The sequence below is a fragment of the Hibiscus syriacus genome, unplaced genomic scaffold, assembly GCF_006381635.1.
Source record: "Hibiscus syriacus cultivar Baekdansim isolate YM2019G1 unplaced genomic scaffold, ASM638163v2 tig00111008_pilon, whole genome shotgun sequence".
In the NCBI taxonomy this organism is placed as follows: Eukaryota; Viridiplantae; Streptophyta; class Magnoliopsida; order Malvales; family Malvaceae; genus Hibiscus; species Hibiscus syriacus.
Genome location: NW_024062951.1, coordinates 925,679 through 951,613, shown reverse-complemented (window position 1 = coordinate 951,613; position 25,935 = coordinate 925,679). Strand labels below are relative to the sequence as shown.

At 34.5% G+C, this 25,935-nt stretch overlaps 2 protein-coding genes across 2 annotated transcripts; one reads left to right on the top strand and one right to left on the bottom strand.

Moving 5' to 3' along the window:
- The first annotated feature begins 2,643 nt into the window (after positions 1 to 2,643).
- Positions 2,644 to 3,079, top strand: LOC120149567 (calcium-binding protein PBP1-like). Its single transcript, XM_039162304.1, has one exon. It carries the CDS (start codon positions 2,702 to 2,704, stop codon positions 3,062 to 3,064), a length of 363 nt encoding a protein of 120 aa, XP_039018235.1. The 5' UTR covers positions 2,644 to 2,701; the 3' UTR covers positions 3,065 to 3,079.
- A 12,328-nt stretch (positions 3,080 to 15,407) lies between these two features.
- On the bottom strand, positions 15,408 to 17,259 carry LOC120149595 (xyloglucan endotransglucosylase/hydrolase protein 9-like). Its single transcript, XM_039162326.1, has 4 exons — positions 17,055 to 17,259; positions 16,821 to 16,921; positions 16,528 to 16,721; positions 15,408 to 15,937 (listed from the first exon to the last, which is right to left on the bottom strand). The coding sequence occupies exons 1-4, from the start codon at positions 17,221 to 17,223 to the stop codon at positions 15,523 to 15,525; spliced, it is 879 nt and encodes a 292-aa protein (XP_039018257.1). The 5' UTR covers positions 17,224 to 17,259; the 3' UTR covers positions 15,408 to 15,522.
- Positions 17,260 to 25,935: the final 8,676 nt, after the last annotated feature.

Sequence of the window (25,935 nt, the reverse complement as noted above, 5' to 3'; positions counted from 1 at the left end):
AAACGGACCACGGAAACGGATTCGGCACGTCGAAAACTATCAGGATAGGTATACTCGGAAAAGATTAACGGTCGTTTAATGCTCGGTCAAAGCCATTTTAAGTTTTGGTCAAAGAAAGTCAATGGTCAACGGTCAACGGTCGGGTCGGGTCAACGGTCGGGTCGGGTCAGACCGGTCAAACCGATTCAGACCGGTCAAATCGGTTCGAACCGGTTGAAACCGGTCAAACCGGTCAGAACCGGTTGAAAACCGGTTAAACCGGTTTCCAGCAGCCACTCGCCCTGCGGCGGCGCGTGTGGCGCGTGAGGCGTCCTCCGGGGCCCTAAAAATCCCGGAAAAATTTCTAAAAATTATTTTGAGCGATTTCAAGATACTTACAACGATCGGTTCAAATTTTTGAACGGCGGAGAGCTCGATTTCAAATCGGCCGAATCTTTGACTGCACCACCTCCTCACGCGCCGCCGTCTACGGCGGACAAGGTTGACACCGGTGAACTCGGAACGGCACAAGGAACACGATGGTGTGGGAGGTGTCGTAAACGGAGCAACGATCAGCGGTGAATTTAAGATTTCCTCGGCGATAGAGCTAACAAAACCGTCGCTACTTTGACTGGAAATTCCCGACGTTTGGCCGCGTTTCGCTTCAATTAATTTGAAGGGTTTTTTCCTCGCTCGATGATGAACACAACGGTGGTTTCAAAACAACGATCGGAATTCGGACGGCGTCGGAATCGGCTTTGAAGTAGAGTGCGGGAGGAGGAATTTCATAATTGTTTTCTGTTTTGAAAACAGAAAACCATTCATACGCTTAAATGAAATTTTCTGCCGACACTAAAAGGAATAATGCAGGGCTTGGTCCCTGAATTTCCTTTAACTTCTAAAATGGCCTACAATTTTGAAAACTTTCGATTTAATCCTCAAATTTTGCCAAATTACTTAATTAAATTTTTTTTTTTCTCTAAATTTTATTCCGGGTTGTTACAGTCCTTATCCATATTATACGTGGATCAAAAGATGATCATTTTCCAATAATCATCTAACTTGGCATTAACTCAATCACGTTTACGTGTTTCTGGTGACAGAAAATTTGAAGGTTGCTCAAAGGAAAGTTCGGCCACAAGCTGTTCAGACCACCCTCCATAAGCTTCATATTTCTTTTGAATTTACATTTCATATCCACCGCTGATTTGCTGCACCTATATAATACTACAAATGTTCACATGCAAAATCTATCAAGTAATTTTAGTGATAAGAAAAACATTGTTTTTTTAAAAAAATTTAAGTTTAAATAACTATGTCTGCCGGATATATGTACATTGACAATGATCCAAAAAGATTCTAAATAAATACTACATTATAATTATTCCAGACTATTAAAAAAATATTCACATGCATTCTTTGATGCGTTAATGTTGATTGATATAAGAAACAAATATCAAATTACAGATGAATTTTAATTAAATATATAATATTATATAAAAAAATAATTTTATTTAATTATATATACAAAGTTCATTCAATTATATGTAGATATATAATTATTTTTTATAATAACCAATATCCAATCTATTGATCAACTAATTCAGATCGGGCACTGCAGAGTCAATAACGACTCTTCCAATCAAGTTTGCTCTATTCGAAAACGCCAGAATTCGAACTTCTGAACTTACTTAAGGAATCTAGTGGCCCATCCCACTAGACCAACTAATTGCTGGTGATATATAAATATATGTATATAAAATATTTAAACATAAATAATAATATATAATAACAATTTTAATGATTTATAAATTTTAATGAAAATTTAATCTTCATATATACAATTGTAAAGAAAATAAAATCCATATATAATATTATTTATTTAATAAGATTTATGTATAATTTTAATATTCATTATATAAAACTATCACAAATTTTATTAAAAAAGATATCGAAAATACGGGATAGACTTAAAGGGAATGGATAGGAATAATATTCTTCCTAAAAAATTGAAACTATCATATATTTTAAATATTTTCTTTATATTTTTTATTAATAATTTATTCTATTCCTAAAATTTTAAAAATGTATTCCTCTAACTCCAACAATTTTATAAGTATGTTCCTTAATATAAAATCTTATGGCAATCCACGTTGATACAATACTTAACTCTAAGCCTTAGATTAGGAAATTACCATGGCATTTCACACAAGACCATATTTTGTCACGGAAGCCACCGACTCCTAAATTTATTCATACATCCTACAAATAGAATAGTTATATGTGAACAGCTGCAAAGCCAATTAAAGCTATGCACAAAGTTTCCTCATTCAGCAACGTTAGCCTCATGTTCTATTTGAATTAAAGAAATGGCGTGTTATTAACAAATCCTTATCATTTATTTCAAAAATGAGTTACACTGTATCACGAGTCTAAGTCAAAAGGGCAACAATTAAAAACAATGAAAATAGCAGGAACAACAGCTTCCACGAAACACAGTTTTTTTTCCTCAGCTCCGCAACAATCAGCCGACCTTAATAAAGATTCGTGTTCCTTTGCTGTCATACATAAGGAAAACGTAATCCATCCTCTTTCCAAGAAAAAAACCCTCCTTACTTACCTGCTCTATCGTCCCCCTTGTATATAATAACCCCAATGCATGTAAAAAAAACATACAAACTTGGTTTCTTTGATCATCTATAGTACTCATTAGCAAGGATCAATGGCAGGGACTAGTAAAACAACTCCATATTTCGAGGACTTATTGCCGGCGATGGCGGATAAGCTAGGAGGAGACGGGCTGATGAGGGAGTTGTGCAATGGGTTCGAGCTGTTGATGGACAAGGACAAAGGGGTGATCACCTCGACGAGCTTGAAGAGCAACGCCGCAATGCTGGGCTTGCAAGATTTGAGAGACGATGAGCTTGCCAGCATGGTGAGGGAAGGTGATCTGGATGGCGATGGGGCTCTCAATGAAATGGAATTTTGTGTGTTGATGTTCAGATTGAGCCCTGGATTGATGGAAGAGTCCTACTTATTGCTCCAAGAAATACTTGAAGATGACCTCAAAACTGCTGGGTTCTAACATTATTTTATACATAGATTACAATAGGTTAATACAATACATCAATATTTTGTAAAGGAGTATATTGATCTTCTCTTTTCTTGTCAAATAATACTTTGCTTTTGCAATCAAAATAATATCACAATACATTTTTTCCACCTCTATATTTTCGTACACCGTACAAGCAAGGATGGACCGACAGGAGATGGGTTAGGATAGTCGTCCCTTATTTCTTTTGATGATCTGTTTGTCCCTACCATAAAATCATGCATTCGTCCTTGAACGCAAGTGAGTCGATATTTCTCAATTGAAATGGCTTTTGAATGTTAAAACACATAAATATACTCTGTTTCAACTCTGTTTCTTCCTCCTGTATAGAGTTATTATCTTCTACATGGCATAGGTCAATCTAATACTATTAGTTTCCTAGATGGTGGCGTATGCTAGGCACAAATTGCTCGATGAAAAAAATGCGAGAAATGTACATTTCAAGCTACTATTTATTATACTCTTGAATCGTCCATCTGTCTGAGTTCGACTAAGTCATCAAATCAAACTGGAATTATTAAATGAATCAAATTTCGATATCTTAATATTTGTTTATAATAATTTCTAAATTTAATAAAAAAATAATACATATTCATATTTTTAATAAAAATTGAAATTTCATTTCAAATTCAGTTCAGCTTTTTCTCTCATTAGGTGGATGAGCTCAATCAAGTCTAATCTAATGAGTGCAATCAATTTAGTTTTATTTCAATTAAGCTATAAAAGTGAATTTCGATCATGTTTAAGGTTGAGCCTCTAGTATAACTTTTCTTATTAGAAGAAGAGAGAGACTAAATCAATCTTAAGAATTAATATCAATCAGAAATATAATAAGATTTTTAATACATCATATATGTTTTTTGAAATAGGATATTTTGTATTAAAAATATAACAAAGTACACAATTCCAATGACCTCATTAAAAAACCTCCCTAAACCTATGTGGAGGAAAAAGAGTATACCTTAAAATAGAGAATAGCAAAAGACAATAGTCACAATTACATCAGAAACAATTCGAACCTTAAATGCTAGAACAGCACATAACTTACTAACATAATAGCTATGGACTGCCCCTGAAGAGATTACATAAAGAGCAACCAAGAAGCAAACTGAAGAACACACCGAAACTCAACCTTAGCAAAAATTAACCAAGGAGCATAATCCTTTCAAAGTGTACTGGAAACAACATCGCAAGGGCAGAACACTCACCAATAATCATGCTAAAAAAATTAGGGAATCCGGGCAGCGCACGAAATCAGGAACATGTGGACCAACGATGGCCATAATAAATTCACCCAAACCCGAATCTGCAATAAAACCATATTGTAAATTCGTTCCACTGTGAAAGATGAAACGCCGAATCTGATCTTGTTTCTGCACAACCAAATCAAGCCAGAAAAACCAATTTGCCAAAACTTCCTTGATTTTCTTCAAACAATCTGTGAAGACCATATCTCTTAAAGATACTATCAATTAAAATTATATATATAAATATAATAAGAGTTTCTAGAACAGATATTATCAATTGTAATCACCTTAAATTAATCAATATATATATATATTTATTTATTTATTTATTTATAGTTATTTATTACAACAATACCTTATTATAGAATAATAGAATACTAGTATAAAGACGTTCCAACTTTGTCGACTAGTGTTCAGAAGATTTATAAAGGAGCAAAGGCATCTCCATGCTCTCGGTTGATTTAGATGGGTAAACTTAGTATGCGGCAACACATAACAAGTATAGTGGAGGCAACTTTATGCTTTAAAATTCTACAGGTATGACTGGAATACCTTTTCCTTGGTAGAAGAAAAGAGTTGGAATATATCTCGTTAAGGCAAATTATATCTCGATGTTCGTTGAGGTATAGTGGAATCACTCCTATTGCTAGAGTGGAGGCTCTCCATCCCCTTGGGTAGTTTTCATAAGCCACAAGCTTTTGTTGGAGACATCTTGACTCCCGAGAAAGGCAACTCAATAGTATTGAAGGGTAGAGGATTCTGAACTCCCGATAGAGGCAACTCAACGATGCCTAAGGGTGTAGGCATCTTTATTTTCCCTGGATAATAGAGAAATCTGAGCTCGTATGGTCGATTAATGCGGAGGTAACTCATTTGACCAAAGAGAAGACATCTTCACTATGGCAACACAATGAAGGCATCTCAACACCATGACATCATGACTCAGGATATAAGGCACTCAATCCTATTACTAGCAAAGTCTGTGGGGTTGTAGTATTCAAATTGGTGGAAGAAGAACTTCGGTCTTTTGTATGTACTAAAAGTATTTGAGTGCTACACAATACACTAGAATGAAGTTTTTTCCTAGCTTTGTTTGAGAAGTAACTAAGATTTAGTCTAAGCATTATCTAAATCTATAGGCAAAGACGTAGATTTAACTAGTAGGCTTGTCTAAACTAGTTCCAAGTCGGTAACACTATTAGGGAGACTACTCTCGTTTCTACTGACCATACGAAGCTTATTAATGTTACATTTGTGGATTACCTAGTTTGTTTATCAAAGGAGTGATTGAGAAGCTTTTCCTTCCGTCTTATGATCGGCATCGTTTTTCAGTATGCGATTCTCTTACTTTTTGAAGCTATCTCTAGGGCTATTGAGGAGGCAACTTCTACAATGATTAGTCATAGAGTTGCTTGTGCAGTTTAATGAGGCTCTTTATGGGAGGGACAGTTAAGGAAGAGGCATTTTGGATCGCTTTTTCTACAATCATCAAGTGGGACTCCTTGTATGCCTTAGGAGTTCTACCATCCACTTTTCTGACCCTTTATCAACGTGGTTTTTGGCGCTGTTGTGATAAGTGTTCACGATAACACCATATGTCGCTTCTTAATCGGCAAGCTCAGTGGGTTTTGGGGTCGATGGTATTACGTCAGTTTTTCAGTACTTGTGATAAAGGTGGTCTGACTACGCAGAGTGTGTAACACTTCATGTCACATTCTCTGCGAAATCTTCATCCCGCTTATGCAAGATTTGCAAATCGAATCTATATACGTCAACCAGAAATAATCAAATAGGTAAAGAAAGATTTTAGGATAAGATTGATGGTGATATTGGCTATTTGGCCTCTAAGGGATCATTTTGACTGATTATTTTTTATAGGAGTTGTTTTACGCTCTCCACTCCATTTATTAATAGGACCAAATGGGTTATAAGGACTGCAGGCGGTTCATCCTTTCTGATTTTGATAAAGAGTAGCAACTAGCGAGGAATTGGTCGATGTTGATATTCTCTGTCTCCATGAGAAGGTAGAGAAATAAGATAAAGTGAGGGTTTTCATTCAAGTAGCATCCTATCTCTCATACTTGGTGGAAAGGTTTTATAATGGCCCTTAATTTGTGCGTCAGACATAGGATCTTAACGGTTACCCGCAGGCAAAGTGGATACGTTTAGGTAATAGTAGATTTGGCTCTAGTAGATATGTCAGATGTCATGTTAACTAGTTGTGGCTTCATGAGAGATGTTATATATTTGAGATTCTATAATGTGACTTTCCGAATGATGTTATATATTTGAGGTTCTTTTTAAAGACGTTCTCTCTGTTATTCAAATTTCTCTTAATAGACTTCCCCAGTAATGTTATATATAAATTGAAATTTGATTTGAAATTTCTTTTATCTTCTCCTTATGGGGGCTTATCAACTTATAGGTAAATGGACCAACAACTCCGTGAATTGTTAATGACCCTTCAAGAAAGACATCTGGTTGTGAAACCATAACACAATCATATCATATATGTACATTCGAGCTTGGGCTTAAGCAATTTAGGACCTAAATAATCCCAAAGATTTAATTCGTATGACTTCCGCTTGCGCTTGTGAATTTTATTCACACCATTCCTAACAATATAGCTCATCTAAAGTTTTCCTTTCTTCAGAAATAGTTCATCTAAAGTTTGTTCCAAGTGTGGGGCTCATTATTCACACATATTACCTTTACCATGATTATTCAATTTAACGCTCATACTCTATATACATAGTATTTGATCTCGAGACTTTAAGGAATAATAATAATTCCTTAACCATTAAAGACGTTTAGTTCGTACATTTTTACCATGATTATTAACTGTGAATAATAATAATGAATGTATAAAAAAAATTAATTTAATAGTTGTCACTTAAGTAGTAAAATAAAATATTATAGAATAATTAAATGATTCATGTTTAAGTAATTATCTTAAAAAGTGTGTGCATTGTAATAGTTTAAAAAATTCTAAACAAATATTATCTTAAAATCATCTTAAAATATTAAAATAAGTATTGAGTTCGAGTTTTAGGGAAGCCATCAAATAAGAAAATTATCTCAAAAGTAAATGGGGATTTTAGGTACAAACTCTAGCCTTGACCCTTAAGCTTATTTGCAAATCATTCCTTCATAATTTCTGCTGCTTGACCTATTTATTTAGGGACGCGCCGTGGCCAACAACCAAAGGTAGCTGCCTGCTTTTATTGCATCGTCTAACCAGCAAATTCGCGTCTCAATTAAACTTTCTTTTTTTTTCGCAAAATTTAAAACTAATTAATGTTAAACGAAAGAGTTACTATCAGAGAGACAGATACATGTATTACGAAGCGGATTTCTATAATTTTAAGGAGATATTAATTTATAAAATTTTAAGAAGTAAAAATAAATTTTTAATAAAAAATTCAAAATATATAAGAATTTTAAATTGTTACGGTCCATATCCGATTCGTTCCTTGAGTCCATCGTTAGTTACAATTCAATATACTTCGCTGTTGAAACGGAAGAAAACAAAATATATTTTGCCTGCATAATAATGTAATATATATATATATGTATAGTACAATCAAGCTACACAATGTGCTCCCAGAAATATTACAATCAAGAGAAAAGGCAACACGGTTGTTAGTTCTAACAGAGACAGAGACATATACCAGTAGGCGAAAGCAATTATTTCAAGCTATAAAGATGCCATTTCAATATGATATTCACACAATATTACAAATAATGCTTATGTATCAAAATCCCTCCATTGTTTCAGCTGCCTATAGATTTATGAAACAAAAGGAGGACACAAAAATTTGAATGCTAAAAAGTATAAAAAAAACCCAGAGTCAACAACAAGAAAAGTTGATGCAAAGCTCGTTAGTGTTTAGCATCAACCCTTTTTCTTGTAACTCGGATGTAGGCAAAAACAGATGCGAAAATAGCAATGAAAAAGATTCCACCGATGATGACACCACCACCGGCCACTGACATTTCCGATGAACGATGCTTTCCCAGCCGTCTGGTCTCCGGTGCTTCAGCCTCTCTGGTCTCTTCAGACGACTCGGTTGGACTTTCAGCAGGCTCACGATCATTTGCTTCTCTCGAAATCACCCAACCTGGCTCATTCTTTTCATGAACCCTATAAACTTCTAAAGGTTTCACCTCGGACTCGTGATCAGCCATTGCATGGACCAGCAACACCTCGACCAAGACCAAGCAAACTAAAATAAGCTTTCCCAGACCCATAAGAAATAATATTATGTGACGTTGAGCTGTGGAATAGTGTAGTTTGAGTCCTTTGGCGATGTTATTATGTAATGTGGATAGCTGAAACTATTTATAGAGAGTGAAAGGATGGATGATTAAGGATTTGGTGAGTGGGTCCGGTTGTTTGGAAAAAGAAGATGAAGTTTGGTTGTTTGGGAGGAGAGAAAATAGTAGAAAAGGCCTGGGATTGGCTGTCGGTTAGGGCAGCTACATTTCGTTTCAGCCTAGAGATAGTGAAAACTTGAGAGGACACTTGTTGATTGATGAGTCCAGATTTTAGAACATGACGCTGCACAACAACTGGATTGAATTATCTAAAGTCTAAACAATTTTTTTATTGCTTTAGCTTTCGAGACCAATAGTATTAGAGTATAGTATTTAATTGGTTTCAACTCTGAATCGTTGTATTCCACACACCGACCCAAGTAAAGGGGGTTTGTTTATTGTGAAATGGTATCTTTTTCCTTTCAACGCGGGGCTTTGGATTTGTGTTTTTTTAGGTACAGGGAATATGGATGTGTTACAATTTAGGTTTATATACATTTGAAAATTTTGTTGGGGTTGACGTTGTTGTTTCTGCGGTCTAGCTGTGACTCATGCGAGAACCCAAGTCCGTGTAGGGAGCTGTTGCTAACTACTTCACCAAACCTCACTCTCTTGGGCCACCACTACAAAGAAATATAGAAGAAAGAAAGAACATTACAGAAAGATCATTTAACTCTATTTTCTCAAATAAGATTATATTTACAATGAAATGAAGAAAATGTTTGGACCACTTGATGTCTTTATAAAGGCGTATGGAATACCCGATATTTTCTTCAAACAAATATATAGAAAAATGTCGTATCTTCCTTATATTTTCCACGTCAAATGATCTAAATGTCTTCTCCAAATACTATAACATTCGCCCCATTTAAACAAATAAAATCTACACCACCCCTTATAAAAAAATATTTTTTCAATGCACTATCCAAACAAATTTAACAAATTTACCATAATTTTGTTTCTTTGGTCTCTAATTGATTCTAACTCTTTTAAATCACTCTTTCCTACCATCGTTTTTCTGGACTACGAATAGGTTTATCTATCTAATTTTGCTATCCAAATGCAGTTGATTTTTTTTAATGATTGCTAATATTTATTTCAGTAGTAAATTAATTTAAATTGATAATTATAAAAGATAGATGATATTCTCGGTTCAGATAGACAATTAGATAAGATTCCTATTTAAATAAAATCAAATTAATTTGACAATTTCAAAAATGAAAACAAAGATGATGATTAATAATTTAGACCCTATCTTTACTGCCATTCAATTTTGAATCTAACTCTTCACTGCATTTAGTTTCCCTTTCCATCCATATATACAAATCTGTGTATATAAAGAGTTTTTTTTTTATATATTGATTTTTTTTTTCAAAAGTTTAGGGGTTAATTTATAAATAAACTTTTTACTTATCTTTATTAGACTAATAGAAATTAACGTCTTTAAAATGTTAACGTAAGTGATCAAACATATTTAGACATCACTTTTCTTTCGTCGTCGCAAGTATAAGAAATTTTCACTTAAACCATTAGGCCTTCTCCAGTCATCATCTCTACTCTAGCGCATCTCTATCTCTATTATAGAAATAAAACATTAATTCATCTCTAGCGCTATATCTACATTACCACTAACTCTACTTTATTCATAATATTTAATTATTATAATATTAATTTTACAAATATAAAAAAATCAGAAAAAATACAAAAAAATCCAAAAAATTACAAAAAAAAAAATTGGTATGATTATTTATCTGATTTTAATATATTTTTATCTATCTTATAATTTAATATATTTTAATTTTAAAAAAACATAAATCTAACGCGAGCTACAGTACCGTGCTAGATATGGCACGGTACTGTAGCGATGGAAGTGGCGCAGGGCTGGAGAGCTTTCTCATCTCTATTTGGAGAAAATCTCCAATGCAGCGCATTGGAGATGCCCTTAGCACTAGCAGGGTCCACTTTTGAGGGTCATGGAAATCAGGCTGGCCTGGGAGTTTCTGCCAGCCATATTTTGAGAATGATGTAAATCACTTACTATAAATAGAAATAAGTGTAAAGAACAAGTAACATATTCAGTGCTTAGTTTAATCAAAATCTTAAAGCATTTCTAATGGTAATGAGCAATGATTGTTCAGTGTCCCTATTAATAAAGTGTGTGAATAATGTGAGATACGATGGAACCATTACACCTACACCCCCACAGTGTTGGATAGTGCAAATAATTAAATAAAAAAATTATATTTATTTTATTTGTTTGGTCTGCAATCCATCGTAGTTCTCCACATGGCATGGACAATGGTGTTCGTGGTCACCGACTCAAATCTCAGGTCTCACCAGCAATATTTAGATACAAGACGCATACCAGAAACCAGATGGTTAAGAGTCCGATCCATAGGTCCCTTGGCTGTTTTGTCTAAGTTATGCAGCTGAGCAATTGGCGTTAGAATATCGTCACTTGGGCACCTAAACTAGACCTTTTACCTGCGCTGTTCTTGTGCAAATTATCCATTCCCTGCTAGGATCCACCAAAACAAGACATTTTACCTGACAATACTATCCATTGTCTGCATTGGAAAATAATTATTTTTAACATTTATCTACAAATCATCCCAAACAAGCTACTGAATTATGACCACAAATTGTCATAACGATGTGTGTAAACACCTTAGATCCAACATAGACATTACGGTCAAATGATCAAATCTGTAATATCAAAAAATTTATAACCAAAGTCATGAGCTTGCCAGCTTGGTAAAGATGTCATTCGCTCTTGAATTTGTGTTCAAAATGTCATTACAAGGTATAAACTCTTTCTAAACAACCAAACCATGAGAGCAAAATGGTCCGGGCAATGTAGGCAGTTCAGTCGATCAAGTTGAGGGCACGATGCTCCATTGTATTAATGCAGATAATGACATGACATGGACCCTCCTCGAGCCTTAGCCAAAACAATATCAAACTTTGTGAACGAAAACGAAAACTGAGAATCAATGGCGGCTACAGTTGTTAGAAAGCACGGTCGAAGTAGGCTACTTATGTCTTTCTGCCGTATTGATGGTGCATTATCATCAAACATATTAACTGCAAAAACTGCATCATTTTCAGCCACATTATTTGAAAGGTTTGTGCAGCATGTAAGGGTGGGGTTGTCGCCCTATCCTTCATGCAACTTTTCCACATCGCCTACTCTTAATTTGTGACAATGGGGCAAGATACCAAAAGGCAGAATCTGAGAGTGAAGGATCTGTATTAAGAACATATTCCAAACAGAAAAAACCATCTCTATTTTCAGATGTTTGCATGCAATGCTTTTGATGCAAATAGAAGTAGTAACTTTTATTAAAAAGGAAAATTTTCAAAATTACAATGAAAGTTTATAATAATAAACATAAACTAAACACATAATTACGACATTTCTTATAATCATTGATACAACAAACTAACCATTTAAGACCATTCAAGGAAAATGTGAACAACACATCCAAAAAAAACTCGAACAAAATATAAATGTTAATAGATCTTATTATATCAACAAATGATCCACAACAGGATATCAAGCTATTGGAAGACCACCGACAACCGCAAATTAGAGTCGTGCATTATGAGAAAATTATCTCCGAACACAAATCGCATATCCAAATCCGATCTCAGGGTCCAAAACAAGACAGATTAACATGATAACAAATAAGTGTTATATTGATCAGTCGAGACGACGTCAAATCCAACCCTGAAAAAAATAAAAGATGAAAACGGCCAAACGTCTAAGACTGAAAACGTGATATAAAGACAAAGGAAAACATATCATAAAAACATAATCATTAAAATCTAAAGGTTTAGTATTAAAAAGTGCTCAAAAGTATATCTCTTTTCTCATTTAGGTGTCTGAACTTTTTTTTGAGTCAATTTAGTTGCTTAATGTTTCCTATGTTATCATTTAGAACTCTTGACCGTAACAACCATTAAAAAATTCCGTCAACACTCAAAATGTGACACGTGGGGCATTTATAAAATTTTAAAAAAATTATTTAAAAAAACTTAAAATAATTATTATTAAAAAATTCAAATTTTCTAAAATCTCAAAAAAATCTCAAAATCATTAATCTCAAAGCATCCCCACCCATCGACCGTCGGCCATCAATCGTAGCTTCTAATCCAAAAAATTCTTAAACTCAAATCCTTATATTTAATCCCTAAATCTCTAAATTCTAACTCATATTCATCCTAATTGAAGGGTGGTCGACGGACTGGTGTGTGGGTGGTTGTTAGTGGTGGTGACGGCTAGAGAGTGAATTGAAGTTCTAAGGTATTTTATGAAAAATATAAAAAGTTTGGTTTTTCTTTAAAAAAAATATGAATTTTATTTTTTGAAAAACTAAAGAGAATAATTAAGTTACTTGTCAAAATACTGATTGGTTGACTTATTTTAACGGATTTCTTTAACAGTTGTTACTGCGTAAGCACATAAATGACAACTTTAGAAACGTTAGGCCCTTAAATTTATCAAAAAAAAATAGGCACCTTAATGAAAAAAGAAATATAATTCATACATATTTTTTATATTAAGCCAAAACTAAAATGACAACGAAAAAATATGCGATATAGAGAAATAAGAGACAAAAAATATTAACAATTGATGATTAACACCAAAATTAATATTGTCACCAACTAATAAAGAAAAAGGACAAACGGCACAAAGAAAGATTCGGTGAAAAAAATGAATTAAAAGGTTGTTTGCATGTGAAACCAATTCTTCCCTCTTCTCTCCTACTCTACTGGTAAGCGTAAAGGTTGATTATGGACGACATCTATTGTGCGACACCAGACAATGTTTCATGGTGTATGCTTTTCGCTGACGACATTGTCCTAGTTGCTGAAACAAAAACTGAGCTGAATAGTCGACTAGCTACCTGGAAGACTTCTTTTGAAGAAAAATGTCTAAGGATCAATATTGAAAATACATAGTATTTATGTTCAAACTTCAGTGGGAACCAAAACGATAAAGATGCAGAAGTATGCATAGAAGGACATGTTCTCCCCTCAAAAGATTGTTTCAAGTACCTAGGGTCTATGATACATAAAGATGGGGGGTGTGGATGATGACGTTACACACCATATAAATGCGGGATGGCTAAACTGGAGGGCTGCTACTGGAGTTTTGTGTGACAAGAAGGTGCCTCTAAAACTTAAGGGAAAACTTTATAGAATGGCAATAAAATTAGCGCTGCTGTATGGATCAGAATGTTGGGCAATCAAGAAGGATCACGTAAAGAGGATGGAGACCACAGAAATGAGAATGCTTCGATGGACATGTGATAGGACTCTGTGGGACATGACACCAAACTCTGCTATTAGGATGTCCTTGGGGTGGTGTCTGTATCCGAAAAATTGAGGGAGGGAAGACTACGGTGGTTTGGGCATGTCCTTAGGCGACAAATGTCGGATGCGGTCAGGAGGGTAGAGTCGATTACAGTCGACGGTGCCAGAAGGAGAGGACGACCAAGGCGGAAGTGGGAAGACTGCTTGAGATCTGATTTGAAGGATTTAGCCCTTACCGAGGACATGACCTCTGATATGAAAGTATGGAGACTTAAGATCAGGGTAGCCGAATAGTGCGGGTCACATCCATAGGATGTATCATCTCTATCTTCTTTTAATGCCTTTGTAGTAATTTACATATACGTTTCTGTTATTGGAATTTATGAAGGCTTAGAACTAGGGTAGCAGAGTAGTGTTGCCTTAGTTTAGGTTTTAACCCATTTTGACTTTATTCCTTCTTGTAGCTTGTTATCGTTGACTTCAGTATATCCTTCTCTTCATGTTTCCTCTTTTTAAATTTAGTCGGGTCTTACGTTTCTGTCTATATGCAGAGATTTTTTATGCAGAGATTTATTTGCAGGGATTACTTCCATTACAGACGCATATATGAAGAAAAGATATGAAGACTGATCAACTATATATTTATTTATTTATTTATATATGCATTGTATTTTATCTTTATTTTTACTTTTTTGACTGTCGGAGGTCTTCCACGGAAGCTGCTCTCAACTTGGCGTTGAAGGCAGCCTACTATCCTACCTCCCCCTTATCTCATTACGAGAATAGGGTTTTATTGTTGTAGTTGTGTAAAAGTGTAGAATATAAATAATCGGTTTTCAACAATCTTTGGAGTATATAATTAAAAAAAAATTTGTTCGTCTTTTATCTTTTTTAGATTGTATATTAAATACTCTTTACGAATAAAAATTTTCTTACCCTCTTTTCACGTAAGAATTATTCAAAAAAATTACTTATTAATGGCACGCCAATCAACAATTAAAGGTTCTTTTTATCTTTTCCATTAGGATTCCAAAATTAACTTAAAAGAAATAAAAATGAAAAAATGAAAAAATAGCATGTAATTGGTTTTTTTATCGTTTTATTTTAGTCTATAATTTTTTAATTTTCTTTCAAATTTAGTTTTTATAATTCAAACAAATAAATGTAACCAAATTAAATTCGTTGAAATTACCACCGACTCCGATAATATCGTAGTTAAAAAAAAAAGCTAAAGATTTAAAATTAAACTTTTTAACTTTTTTATTTTGGTCCCCATAATTTAATTTCCTTTCAAAGATAATATACTTTGTGAAAACTTTCACACGTTTTCTTTAATTTTCTCCCATCAATCGACCCTTCACAAACATTCATACAAGTTGATTGAAATTCTTGAAAGCTGCAGGGTATGGGGCTCTTTTTTCACCATGAGAATATATTATACAATGTGGAAAACTAAACGAGAACCAAAATATGAAACATGGGAGTACATGTTTTACGCCATCCAACATATTTTACAATGTACCCAAGAAACCCTCGAAGGCCGCACCACTAGTGGCGGTGGTGCTCACACTCGACGGGCATGACGGGCAACCTAGCAGTGTCCGTACAATAGTCATAGACCAAGTGGTTGGCCCTGACCCACACCAGCTGATGGCTCTGGTGCAAACTTAGCTCCGACATTGTTGGCTCATCCCACCAGAACCTTTTCTCACCACTGCTTTTGCATTTGTTGGCAGTCTCATTGGCCGACACCGGACACTCGCAAGCGTCGATTTCGAAGCCTTTGTAGGAGGCAATAAATGGTGCATGGCTCCAATTAGTCTTCACTAGACCACCCCGTGTGGCCCAGTCATCGGCATTCCAGATCGAGCTATGCACATCCATGGCTTGGTCTTTAGGAAAAGGAATTCCTTTGTGTTCCATATTGGTGTGCACTCTTATCGGGGTCTCATCCACTAGAAATCTGATGATTAAAATAACAGATACATACGTCAAAATCATTCCAATTGCCAAGAAAAAACAATGCAAATATCCAAAAATGCACAGAGATCAAAATATACCAATACCCACCAACAATGTTATCAAGTAATTTCATGTTTTAAACATAGAAAATTCATCAATGCCGTTTACTAAAAGAGTCTTGATCGGGATATCTATAAATAAGACGAGAAAGATAGTAAATTATTCGAATTCATTTAATTAAAGTTCGGTTAAGACTCAAATCTAATAGGTTCGAATCAAGCTCGAACTTGATTTGAGTTATTAATGAGTTAAAGCTATAAATTATATTAAAATTTATATGTTGTTCTTCAATGCAATATAAGGTTTTTCATGAATTTACAATTCATATTCAAGCTGCAATCGAACTAAATCTGAAAATATATCTATTTCAAGTTTTAATTTTTTATTTTAAATTGGAATCAAACTTGAAAATTTTAAGTTTGCTGAGTTGAGTCAAATTCAATTTTTTTAACATTTTTAAGTTAAATTCAACAATACTTAAACTAGATTGACACATTTACGGCCATAGATAGGATAGAAACAAATACTCACACAACTTGGCGTTGGTTCCAAAGGATGGAGTACGAGTGAAAGTCCTTGGTGGGATCAAACCAAAGGTTCATTCTCTGCTCCCTATTGCCCACACCGTTCACATACACATTGGTTTGAACAAGGTATGGTTCACCAGTGGTGTTGCCTAGGAACTCGAAATCGAACTCGTTGTGATACGGACCGTCCGATGACATCTGTGTGTCAAAGAAAACATCAAAGTAAATACGCCAAATAACAAACCATTATCAACATCAAAACAGGTTAGATATAGTGATCAAAGTCTAAATACTCACATAGTAAGCAGTGACAGTCCCAGCTGAGTCTCCCTCCACAAGCTTAATCTGCATGCTCACTTTGCCAAATAAATACTTGCTTTTCGAAGAAAACCCAGCACCTGATACATTATCAGCCCAACATTTCATTAGTCAATAAGTTGATAGCTTTAACAAGAACAAGACTTCAAGCAGCATGCAGAATAATATACGAGGATGATGAAAAACAGGGACTGAAAAATATGGGAAAATTACCAGAATAGTTATCGAGTTTGAGCTTAAGGAGGTCTCCTTCATAGAGGAAGTGATCGTTAGCCCAAGCAGGCTGAAACAGCTCATCAAACTTGGCTGAGCTTCCCAATCCCAGCAACGTTAGACCCACAAAGAAACTAATAGGCACACACATTTTAAGCAATACAGCCATGGAAGCAACAGAGAGAAAGACAGAGAAACTTCTACTCCGAAAATTACTCGGTAAAAACTTTCTACTCGGAAGCAGAGAGTTGTTCTCATTTTTATAGCCAAAAATTCCATTAGCTTCATTTACAAGGATCAGACCCCGATTTCAATGGCCACATCAGAAGCCACGTCAAGTGAGTTTATTTTAAGCCACGTGAGATATTCAAAGCATATTTTGGGTTAATCTTATAAAATATCCTCTAACCACTCTCAAATTCTAAATAGGCCTCTAAACTTTAAATTTTATTGTGATTTGAGTCTTTAATTAATAAGTTCTTTCATCAACTTTTTTTTATTAGTCTGAATTGACTAAATATATTATTTGTTCTATATTTTCTTAATAATTTAATAATAAATGTTCTAACATCCCTACAAACATCGTGCTTAAACTCGGAATCTTTAGAGATAACAATCATTCATTTAACTATTTAAGTCGACTTTAATTTAGAATATTAAGTATATTTAAAAATATTTTGATCAAGTTATAAAGTTTGATCAATGAATGAACATATTTTATACGAGGAACTAACGATTAGACAATGTCAAATAAAATTTGAGAGAACACTTCTTTATGTCAAATTTGAGAAAATATTTAACTTCAAAACTAGTTATTAAACTATTGGAATATCTTGATTGCTACGGTACTAGTAATACTTTAAATATTTAATCAGAATGTTAAAAAAATATGGAATCAATATAAAATTTGAGGATATATAAAACAATTAACCTCGAACATTTTTTAAAAAAAATGTAGCCGTTGCTCTGTGTTTGGAAAGCGACCGTAATGCCACGACGATAAGTACAGCTGTTGCTCTTAGCTGTCCAGTTGTCACTGGCAGTATGAGTTAAAAAAGCTCCCCTTTCTTTGGCTAAATTTAAAGATATTTTATATTTACATGTCTTTAAATTTTAAATTGGAAGATGTGTGGCACTTTAATTCCAAGTAAATGTAGTATATTGTTCCTTGGCATGCGTGCCATTTAAAACAATTGATGTATTTATTAAATAATTTTATTAGTAAAAAAATATTATTCTCTCTATATATTGTGTTAGAATATCTACATTTATAGGATATATGTATATTAATTAAATAAATATAAACTTATAATCACTTAAATTATTTAAATAAAAAATTAAAAAGTTGACCAATAGTTCGACCCATGGGCAATTAGTGTAGTACCAATCAAATAAAAAGAAAAGGCAGCAGAGACGGATTGGATGAGATAGAAAAATCGGTAGTGGATAAGTAAATGTTGGCAGATATTTGGAATGGAGGTTCCAATGTTTCTCAAACTTATGCTTTAAAAAAGTAATGATTTTAGTAATTATTTATTTTTTCATTTATTTATTTTGGCTTTATCTTTATCCTTTCAGAAGAGTTGGTATCTGGTTTAATTGAATTGTTTTTCTTTTTGAACCAATAATTGAATCGTTTTGGTGTATACCCTTAGGCGTTTTTTTAAAAAAATACCCATATATTTATTAATCTAACATCGGTCAGATTATATTTTTTGATCTAACACTCTTTGCAGTAAGGCGCTCCCTGCAGCGCGTTATACGCTGATTTGGCGTCACGTGGGGTAAAACGCGCCCCCTGCGATGCGCCTTATGCTGACATAGATACACGTGTGTATGGCGCGGGGCAAGTTGATAATTAAGGGTATAGCGCGGCGCAAGGGACGCGCATTACCTGTGATTCTGACACGCGTCAAAAAGGCAGGGGCCGCACTATACCCTTAATTACCAAGTTACCCCCTTCACACCCACCATCCCCCTATAAATATCACATTCTCAATCACTTTCATCACACCAAATCCTCTCAACTTCTCTCAAATACTCTTATATTCTCTTATTAAGGTATATTTTATTATATTTAGTACTTTTCAGTAATTTATTTAATTATTTTAATTGTTTAATATTTTATTTAATTAATTTTTTTACAGATATAAAATGGAAGGCGGATTACTTTGGTTGAATGGAAACCATATATCTCGATACTTTGCTGATACGGTAACATTTTAACGTTTTAATTTAATTAATTAATTTATTTAATACATGATTATTAGTTTAAAAATTAATTTGTGTAATTATTTATATTTTAAGAGAGAGGCCATATATTATATCATTTTATTAGGAACCTTAAGTTAGTTATACCTACTCGTGTAATGTCGTGTAATGTCATATTTAGTAGAGTCTGGATTCGGTCACCTAGGTATATATCAGGATCACTGTAAGATAGAACCAGACCTTATTTCTGTCTTAGTAGAGCGGTGGAGGCCGGAAACTCACACATTCCATCTGTAATACCCCAAAAATTTAGACAATGACCAAAATGAAAATTTTGAAAGTTTGATGGTCAAAGTAGAAAGTTTGGGAAAAAGTTTAGGGAATTAAGTGATAATTTCCTAAAAAGAATTTTATTCCATAAATAGATGGTATACTCTTGAGAGTGGAGTTTTATAGAAATCATATTTTTAGTTTTGGAGTTTTAGTAAAGAAAAACTAAAAAGGGTTAAAGACGATAAGGAATCGGTAAATTCTGATCGAATCGAAATTTTACAAAAATTTGAAGGATGTTATAAAATGGTTGGAAATATTATTGTAATATTTATTGGCATCAGAGCTACAGGTTTAGCCGATTCTAGGACTAAACCGAGGTTGTTTTTGAGTTAAAAAGTGTATACATGCCACCAGGATGTCAAAAGTTACTGATATTTGTATATATACTGTGATGATGTTCATTGGGAGTAAAGTTACTTTTAATAATGTATGATAATTCTGACTATGTTCAGATGTTTGAATTAAAGATAAAGGTTTGAAAGTTGAAAATGTTGAAAATAAAGTCGAGATTGAAATCGATCAAAAAAGGGATTTTTCTTCATTCTGTGGAAGAATTGTCACAGTGTTTAACAAAGTTTAATAATTGGTTGTAAGAATTGATGAAGAACCTAAGGATGAAATTAAAGAAAACAGTTTGGATTTTGATTCTGGCAGTAGGTTCGAAAATTTACCAGAAAATATATAAAAATAATTTGGAATTTATTTTTATATATTGTGTTCATATATGGATCTAGTTTTTTTTAAAACAAACGGAGATCAATTTCAAGTTGTATACAAATATATATATGAATTTTAAATTGAGGAAAGGTCAGAAAAGTCGGACAACAGAATTCTGTACAAAACAGATTCTGTTGGTGAACTTTGAAAATTCACCATAAATTGTACATAATGAATTAGAAGGAGTTTTTTATATGGATATTCGTATTCGAGTCTAGTTTTTAACGAAAGAAACGGAATTGAATTACATTGTCTATATCAATACAGAATAATGATTCTTTAAGGGTAGTGCGAGTTGTCTGAATTCTGGAAATTTATGGGTTGTTGTGTAAGAGTTGTATAATTGATGTACTATGTTGGGAATTGTTGTTTGAGAATTGAAATGAGTGTTAGATGTGAAATAATTTCAATACTGGAATTTTTAGTATTAATAATCTAAGTGATAAAATGGTGAAGGACCATTTTGAGTAAATTAGAAAAGTGGGTTCCAATGTTAAAGGAATTAATAAATACTACATTATTTAGTGGAAATGAGTTTGAAGTATGCTATGGAATTATTTTGGGATATGGTTATGTTAGTACAATACTAACATATTTATTATTATAAATTTCTGATTTATACAAATCATGGTTGATTTGCAATTGAAGCAATTCAAGTATAAAAAGGGTGTATTGTCGACAATAGTGAGGCACAAATATTTTGAAAGATATAAAGTGTCAATGTGAGTGCAATACATGCATGAAATTATACATGGATGTTTTATACATCATCGGGAAGACATGCGATAAGTCGACCTTGTTTATATCAGCATGATATTATGTCATTTTTATAAATTGACATGACATTGAGATGTCACCGTAAGAAATTATAATGCATTGATCATGAAAAATGTGATATTTTACCATGAATGTTTTCGGGTATGAACTGCCCAATGTTAAATTTGATAATATACGTTGCCATGGATGGATTAAATAAAATAGACTATATGCCCAAGTAAGTCATTGAGGGACAGGGTATATTGCCATAGAGTATAGCAGCTGCAGGTTTATATTAGCACTATAGTGTGTAAGGACACTAAGTGCAGGTTTATGTCCGGATTAGTACTATAGCGAAAGCTTAGTGTAGGTGGTGGGCACGACCTTATGTGTATTGTCCGGATTAGCACTATGGCGTAAGCTTAGTGCAGGTTTAGCACTACGGTGCAGGTATCTTACTCGTATACCCAGGGTCCTCAGGGTGTTATATTGGATATGATAGTAAAATGATTTTATGGAAATTTGATTTTTGATATTGAAAATCATGCATGTATTTTACTCGTATACCTAAGGTCCTCAAGGTTTAATATGGGCTATTGGCTATGGATTATGTTTTATTGGTTAATAAATGGTAACCATGCAAATAAGCTTATGAGCTTACGAAATAATGGCAAGTATATTGAAAAAAAATAAGCTTACGAGCTTATGGAATTTAAATGGTAAGTATTTTGGTAAAAATAAGCTTATGAGCTTATGGGATAAAAGGTAATAAATTTATATTATATTGATCATGGTAAAATATTGAAGATGCTATTAGCATGGTTTTATGGCATTGGATTTGAAATCTAAATTCATGCATGAATTGTATTGCACTATATATTGTTTTAATTGCCTCACTAAGTTTATACTTAGCGTGTGATGATTTTCACGAGTATGTAAAAAGAAAAGAATAAAAATAAAGAGTTCAGAACGACAACAAGCATTAAGAGGTATATTTAAATATCAGTAAGACATCCTACGATGGATTTTGATTTAGATAGTGGCATGTAATTTGATAATGTTAAATTTATTTTGTTGAATAAATTTTGGAAATTGTTATAGTGATGAAAGGTTAATTTTTATGAGATTTATATGAAATTTTCGAAAGTTACTGTAGCATGAATAGTAACCCCGTTTTCAAGCAAAAATTTCCAGTATGAAAAAGGGGTATCGATTCTCCAGCTACAAGGAATCGATTCCCCCACTGTTTTAGATTATAGATTATAGCTATATAATTAGATTATTATTTTGATAAAAATTATATATATATTTGTTTTAGTTTGAATGGGTGTCATATTCTACTGATGATGTGAGGGCGGTGATCCCACCTGAGTTGAGGGGCCCATCAGATGTTTGAATGGAGATGGTCTCTTTGATCTGTTATGCGACCGTTGAGTGGCACTCCACTGATCCCGTGCTTCGGCAATTTGGTTGTTTTCAACCAATTCCAGAAGCACCTCGCAATATGGACGAGCTGCATAACACAGATAGACGCGGCAAGACTGATACAGATTGGCTGGTGAGGCATCATGCGTGGGTCATGTTGTGGGAGGATCGACATCGGCGTCTTCCCCATAGAGAGCCCATTTTACTTGACCTCTTGATGGTTGTTGACGGTTATTACGAGTGGTTCAACAGTAATGGGAAACTGTTTCTACTTCCTGAGGATGCACAAGGGCAGACCTTTCCGCGACGTCGACAGAGACATTCACTAACACAACACCATCGTCCCCGACTTGTGGACGGAGAGCAGATGCTTCCGGTTCATCCTCAGCTGCACCAGCAGTATCTTCACAGCAGCCACCATATCCAGCGACTTACATACCGCAGCCATATATGATGTCACCATCGTCTTTCCATTACCAGATGCCGCCGCCGCCGCCTTCACCTGCTTTTATGACCCCGCCGCCACCGCCGTCATAGATGACCCCTCCTGGAGGCTATTATGGGTCTATGTTTGCATATCTGACTTGGGGTTCATATGCTTGATATTTGGCGGGTTCAACCTCATCATCCATGGCCGCAGCACAGACACCTCTTGTACAGTTTTCACACTCAGCAATGTCTGGGTTTTATGAGTTTTCTCAGTTTTCGCAGGCTGGTGGAATAGTCAGTCATACACCTCCAGGATCCTTATTCTATGAATGTGCTTAATCGTCATCAGCTCCTCATCGACCTAATGTACCTACTCAGGACGACGACGACGACGACGAAAATGATGGTGATGATGATGACAGTGATGAGTCACAACCAGTGATACGAAGAAATCCTCCTCGAGACCGACAGACACCGCCCTGCGGAACACATTCGCGTCGTAGGCATCGATAGATTTTGTTTTGTATTATATTTGTATTTAGTTTATTGGACTTTTTAATTGTAATTTTTTTATTATTTCTCATTTAATACTTACTTTTTTTTTGTTAAATTTGTTTGACTTTTTTTAATGTATTTCAGTTAATTTTGTTTATTACCATTTAATATCAGTTATTGTAATTTGGTTATCATTTACCATTTAATACTTATTGTAAGTTTGTTGCATTTAAAATTATTTTGAAATTCCAAATTGTTCGATAACTTTCTTAAGTTTGTCACTTATTATCTCTTTTATTAAAATCACAAATAACGCAAACGTCCAATCCCGTATTATTGTATCATTTTTTTAATCTTCATCAGCGATTATCGAATAACATTAACTTGAAGTAAATGCAAATTAAAGTACAAGAATCATTATTTGATAAACAAATAAATCATTTTCTCATCAATTGTTACTTGATGGCAACAAAAGTCGACATGTTTTTCTAGTGTGTCATGGGTTTCTACAATGCCCACACCTTCTGTCTTATCTAGATCTTTCTCGAATATCCATATCGCAAAGAATTCGATTGGATTTTGGACTACCACGCTCCCTCAATAAACTCGGATTTGGTACAATCGAAAGCCAATCTTGAACCTCATCAGGGTCTTTGTCATTACCTATGGAGGGAAACTCAAATTCGTATACCTTAAAAACTTCAGATAGTATATATACAAGATCTACAAAAATGGTTATAGTCTTGACGTGTATGCGAGCAAGGTGCTATCACATGAGAGCATGAATACTTAAGAGCTTGAAAAAACCCGCAGTCGCACGTTCTGTCCCTTAGATTTACTCTTAACGACACAGCTTCAATCCCTTGAAGAGGTCGCGGCAACTCTGTGACACGAAACATTTCATGCCTTCTAGAGAAGCTTGTTACAGACATTCTATTTGATGCAGAAATTTTTTTCTGTAGATCTGCAACTAATCTAGAGTGATAGACATGACCGTCTTACATCCAGGTTTGAGCTTGTCTCCCGAGCTTCGCAAAAAGTGCCCTCAAACGAAAATATATAGTCTTTATCAAAGTCGCTACTGGTAAGTGACGTGCACCCTTTAAAGTTGAATTGATTGCCTCTACCAAGTTGGTTGTCATGTGTCTATATTGATATCGATATCCACCATCATATGTGTTCGTCCACATTTCTTTTTCGATGAGGCTGATGTAATCGTATCCTTCCTCGTTCTTCGCCCGTAAATATTAAAGCATTGATTCAAACGTTTGAGGAAGTAGTTCGTAATCTGATCAAAAAATGTATAACTTACTAACTTGCTTTCTTTGCAAAATTAAAACTATCGAAAGAAAACAAACTACATCAGTTTCACTTACCCATGCGCACAATTAATTGACGCTTATCATTCTTCTTGTACCTTCCATGGTAGTTCGTAGCAATGTATCGGAGATAATACCTATGTTGGACAAAGGGTGGTTGCCACTTTGGACCCAAAGACTCCATTGCTGCTTTGATCCCAGCTCCGCGATCTGAAATGACACAGATGTTTTCCCTGGTGATAACACGTGCACGTAAATTTCGGAGGAAAAAAGCCCAAGAATCTGTATCTTCTCCTTCGACAAGAGCAAAAGCAACTGGAAGAATGTTGTAATTGTCATCTTGAACAACTGTCAATAATAAAACTTGCTTGTATTTTCCATACAAGAAAGTCCCGTCGATCTGAACCACATGCTTGCAGTATTTGACAGCATTAACGCACTGTGGGTAAGTCCAAAAAAACCCGGTAAAATTGACATCGATCGCAGAGAACTCGATCATTATGGTATGCATAGGAGGTTTCGAAGTCCACAATTATCCCGGGATTCAACCTCCGCACCAGCCTAAACCAGCCTGGAAGTTCGTTGTAAGATGCATCCCATTCGATGAAGTTTGACATTGGCATTTTGTTTTGCCAACCAAGCTTTTCTTATAGGAGACAGTATACCCATACTACGATTGTATAACTGAAATCAACACAGCAACAGCTATATGAGAGCTTACTTTTACCATGGGCATGATGGCTTGGCATATCACTTCAGAGTCCAAGTTGGGATGATCTTGGTTGCCCCTCCAGCACAACATGTATGAGGACCGTTGTATACTGTTAGTTCTCATATGTTGTTTTTCCTCTTCCTTTTCGATACGCGAACCATACAATTGCATCCGTTTTCGCATCGACTACAGTAGCATACATATTTTTTAGTCTTGGATCGGTTGACTCTAGACTGAACAAAATTACGGATATTGTAATTTTTATAGCCATCACCGCTTCTTCTTTGCTTGAAAACTCCATGCCTAAAGATAACTCACTATTATTTATTGATGAGTAATATCCACAGTCACCGAGATAAGGCATATCCGCAAATTCTATTCCGTACATTGCACCATAATCAGCTTCATACATGTGTGCAGGAGGGTCAGTTTGTGCCACATTTCTTGGAACTTCATCATCATCGGAGTTGAATTGCGGTGATTC